The 3,821-nt window shown below is 29.6% G+C and overlaps 1 protein-coding gene across 1 annotated transcript; it reads left to right on the top strand.

Moving 5' to 3' along the window:
• Window positions 1-1,509: 1,509 nt before the first annotated feature.
• On the top strand, window positions 1,510-3,423 carry LOC124919461. The gene is made up of 3 exons (XM_047459700.1): window positions 1,510-1,757; window positions 1,926-2,688; window positions 2,836-3,423. Exons 2-3 carry the CDS (start codon window positions 1,943-1,945, stop codon window positions 3,263-3,265), a joined length of 1,176 nt encoding a protein of 391 aa, XP_047315656.1. The 5' UTR covers window positions 1,510-1,757; window positions 1,926-1,942; the 3' UTR covers window positions 3,266-3,423.
• Window positions 3,424-3,821: the final 398 nt, after the last annotated feature.

The raw sequence follows: 3,821 nt of genomic DNA, 5'->3' as shown, positions 1-3,821 counted from the left end.
TTTGGCTTATAGTTTAATTTTTTATTTAATGAAAAAAATGATTATTTGAGTTAATATATAAAAATGAGGCAAATACAATTTGATATTTTAATTAATAATTTAAATAATAAAATAATAAAAAAAACTTTTGTTAATCAAAATTCAAAGGACATCATTTTGACTTAATTTTTTATTTAATTGTGAAAGTAATAATTCAATAATATCAATTTTATTTATATATTTATTTTAATTTCTTCTTGTAGTTTTTCTAAATATATATAAAAAATGTAAAAATTTAAAACAAACTACATTCAAGTCACCGCTACTGTGTATTTAATTTGATATGATAGAATGAGGGATTTCAAAAGTGTTTAAATGATATTTTTTTTATAGCATATTACTATTTTAATTATTAAATTTATTTATTAAAATATTAAAAGAAGTTTACTTATTTTTAGTAATTTTAAATTTTAAATAAATAAAAAAATGTTAAAAATTATTTTTTAAATAAATACCACACTTTTATATTCAAACAATATATTTTTAAAAAAACTCATTAAAACTTCTAAATAGTATATTTTAAGACATAGGGATTATGAATGTTTAGGTTAGTTAGTTATCCTAATATTATACATTACCACACACAACAACTATTAAGTATTAAGATTTTTAATTGGTTGATATATTTTTAATGAAAAAAATATAATATATCTTCACTTCAATTTAACATATTTTAAATGCAATAGAAGATGTGAATTAGTTAATTTTTATAATGTTTTTTTATTAAATTTTAATTAAAAATAATGATGGTATAATTAAAAATAATGATTGTTTTTTTTTAATTTAAAAAGAGAAAAAGATAATTATTGGTGATGATTTTAAGATGGTAATAATTATTTTTGGTAAAAAAAAAACTTAAAGAGTATTGATATATATATATATAAATAAAATAAAAAATAATAATTTAAAATATAAAGTATTTTAATATTTTAGTTGAGGATTGATAAACTCAACGAAAGCAGGTCCACGAATCCGACGTGGCCTGTCAGGTTGTCCTCACGTCTCGAAAGTGCTCATTTCGGGTCCTGAAACCACTCATTTCGGGTCTCAAAACGGTCATTTTGGGAATAAAAAAAAAAAAAAAATTTGTTCCGAAATGGCCGTTTCGGGACATTTTGAAAATTTTCTCTCTTCTACCCACATGTCATGCTTGTGTACCTGCTTTCATTGAATCTTTCGTTTAGTTTATTATTTTTTATTTTAATTAATAATGTGATTATTTGAAAATTTAATTTTGATTGAATTTTTTAAAAAACGAAACCTTTTAAGATATTTAAGTTTGTAGTAAAAAAAAAACAGCATCCAGACAACCTCGTTTTACTCCGAGTAAATACGGTTGTAACGTAGCGTGAAGAGCAACAATGTATGAAACGGTGTCGTTGAGGGCGCGAAAATAGCATGAATACAGTAGAAACAAACAAATAAACTGATAATATATGACGATTGAAGACTATGACGACTTGGGTATAAACTCCAAATCTAAAGAAGAGAGATAAGTTTGTAAATTTTGACAATTTTTGTATTACCCTTATATTACTTACTTGGATCCATTCTTCAATCATTCAAGAAAAGACGAGGAAAATCGCATACCCTTTTCTTTCTTCAACGTCGATCATCATTCATTCGCCAACTGGATTGGATTGGATTTGATTTACCTGCTCAATTTCATTCAGATCTAAACTCTCTCTCTCTCTCTTCTCTATTGAATTATCTTACAGGTTCATCTTCTTCTTCTTTGTTTTAGTCGGTTATTGTTTTCTTCATCTTGATCTATTTACAATCATTTTATCTCTTTAGATTTATGTTTAAAGATTAAAGCTTTCTTTTGAAGAATTGATGCTTGTAATCATCATCATTCAAACATGTATTTTTATTTGTTGATTTAGGGTTTAATGGATGAATAATGGCAGCTGCTGAAGTTAGGGCTGCTTGGCAAAGAACAGCCAATCGTTGTTTTGTGCAAGAAGATGCTAAAAGGGCTCCTAAACTAGCTTGTTGTCCTTCATCTTCTGCATCATCCAACCAGGTTGATCAAATACCCACAAATAATAATCCTATTGACAAAGAGGGTTATAATCACCCTTTAGGATTTATGCCTTTCAATACAAATCCATCACTCTCAAATCTTTCTCCTGAATCAAGATGGTGGCTTCAAACAAAACCTAACTATGAACACCCACGTGGTGTTGGTGGTGGTGGATTAACCGATGATGATGATCGGTTAAATACCTCAGATGATGTCGTAACTGATGTCCGTAAGATCTTTGGACCTAGTTCTGATATGGAGAAGATTCAAGAGCAGCTTAAAATCGATAACATGGATGATTCTTACGAATTTTTGGAGATGGATATTGAAAAATCAAAGGATAATAGTTATAATTCTGAATCATCGCCTTGGAGTAGTGAGAAAACAGAGCCGTGGTGGCGAATGGCTGAAGGATATGATTTGGCTTCGTTTGTTGCTCAGAGATCACACGATGTTGTCGAGAATTGTGACCTTCCTTGTCCTCAGAATACTCATACGAAGAAGGACCCGTATGCATATTTCGGCTCGACAGGATCAAACAACAATAATAATCGGGTATTATTGTCATCCTCATCGCATAAGCTTAGCCTTTCAAATGCGAATATCCGCACTAGGGAGAAAAGGTAACACCCACACCCACACACTTTGGCCTTGTTCGGGTATCCAAGACATACCCAAGATTGAACAAGTCCTTCCTTCATTTCTATGTTGTTTTCCCTTGATTAAGAAGTAACATTGAAACTTTTTCTTAATTTTTTTTCCTGAAACAGTGAAGATGATCGGAGCAAGGCAGAGCTGCTGGACGCGTTACTCCATTCTCAAACGCGAGCTAGAGTAGCTGAAAAGGCAGCTCAACAAGCTTATGCAGAAAAAGAACACATTTTGAAGCTTTTCTTCAGACAAGCTTCTCATATGTTTGCTTATAAGCAATGGTTTCAACTTCTGCAGCTAGAAAACCTCTATTTCCAGATTAAGAACCATAATAACCAGCCAATAAGGACTCTATTTCCTGTGGATAATATTCCATGGATGGGTCAAAAGCCAGAAAAGGAAGAGAAAAAGAGAATTAGGGAAAAGAAACGTGATGGAGATTTTGGTAAATTTGCAATTGCTATTGCATTGGGTTTTGGTCTTGTTGGAGCTGGATTACTCTTGGGTTGGAGTATAGGTTGGATGTTACCAGCAGCAGCAGCCATTTGAAAACTGGTATGTTTTGGTCTAAGTTATTTTGTTATATGTATATATATATATACCTATTATTAGTCTATCTTAGTTCTTAATTTAGGTTAAAATGCACTGTTTGTGTTCATATGTAATTAATTCTATATGTTGTATCTTCATTTGGGTCTTTTGGATTAGTTTCTCTTTGACTTCATTTCATCTCATTGGCCTTTCCAGATCTGGATGAGAAATTGAAAAATTAAAACCCATTTGGAATCACTCTATGAATCCAAATCATGATTAAAAACCCATTTGAAATCACTTTCTAGATTTCAATATGGGATTCAGTTGAGATTCATATTTTAAAACAAATTTGATTGATCTTTTTTTATCATATCATATTGTCTTTATAAAATTCAGTTTCTAAATACAATACCAAGTTTGTTTTCAAATTAGATAGTATTTAATTTATGATTAGTTAATGATTATAATGACCCAAATTATCTGTCTTTGAGATGGTTGTTTTTGATTGTTGTCAAATTTGTGGTGAATTTTAAATTTTTATTGAGAAAAATTCTATCTTTTAATTAAAATC

Source organism: Impatiens glandulifera, chromosome 1 (genome assembly GCF_907164915.1).
Source record: "Impatiens glandulifera chromosome 1, dImpGla2.1, whole genome shotgun sequence".
NCBI classification, from domain to species: Eukaryota; Viridiplantae; Streptophyta; class Magnoliopsida; order Ericales; family Balsaminaceae; genus Impatiens; species Impatiens glandulifera.
This window is presented reverse-complemented; position numbering and strand designations above follow the sequence as displayed.

Bases quoted from the DNA above. Each gene is read 5' to 3' on its own strand.
- LOC124919461 (XM_047459700.1), top strand. From the start codon at position 1,943: ATGGCAGCTGCTGAAGTTAGGGCTGCTTGGCAAAGAACAGCCAATCGT. The intron at 2,689-2,835 runs GTAACACCCACA...TTCCTGAAACAG, and splicing joins ATCCGCACTAGGGAGAAAAG to TGAAGATGATCGGAGCAAGG.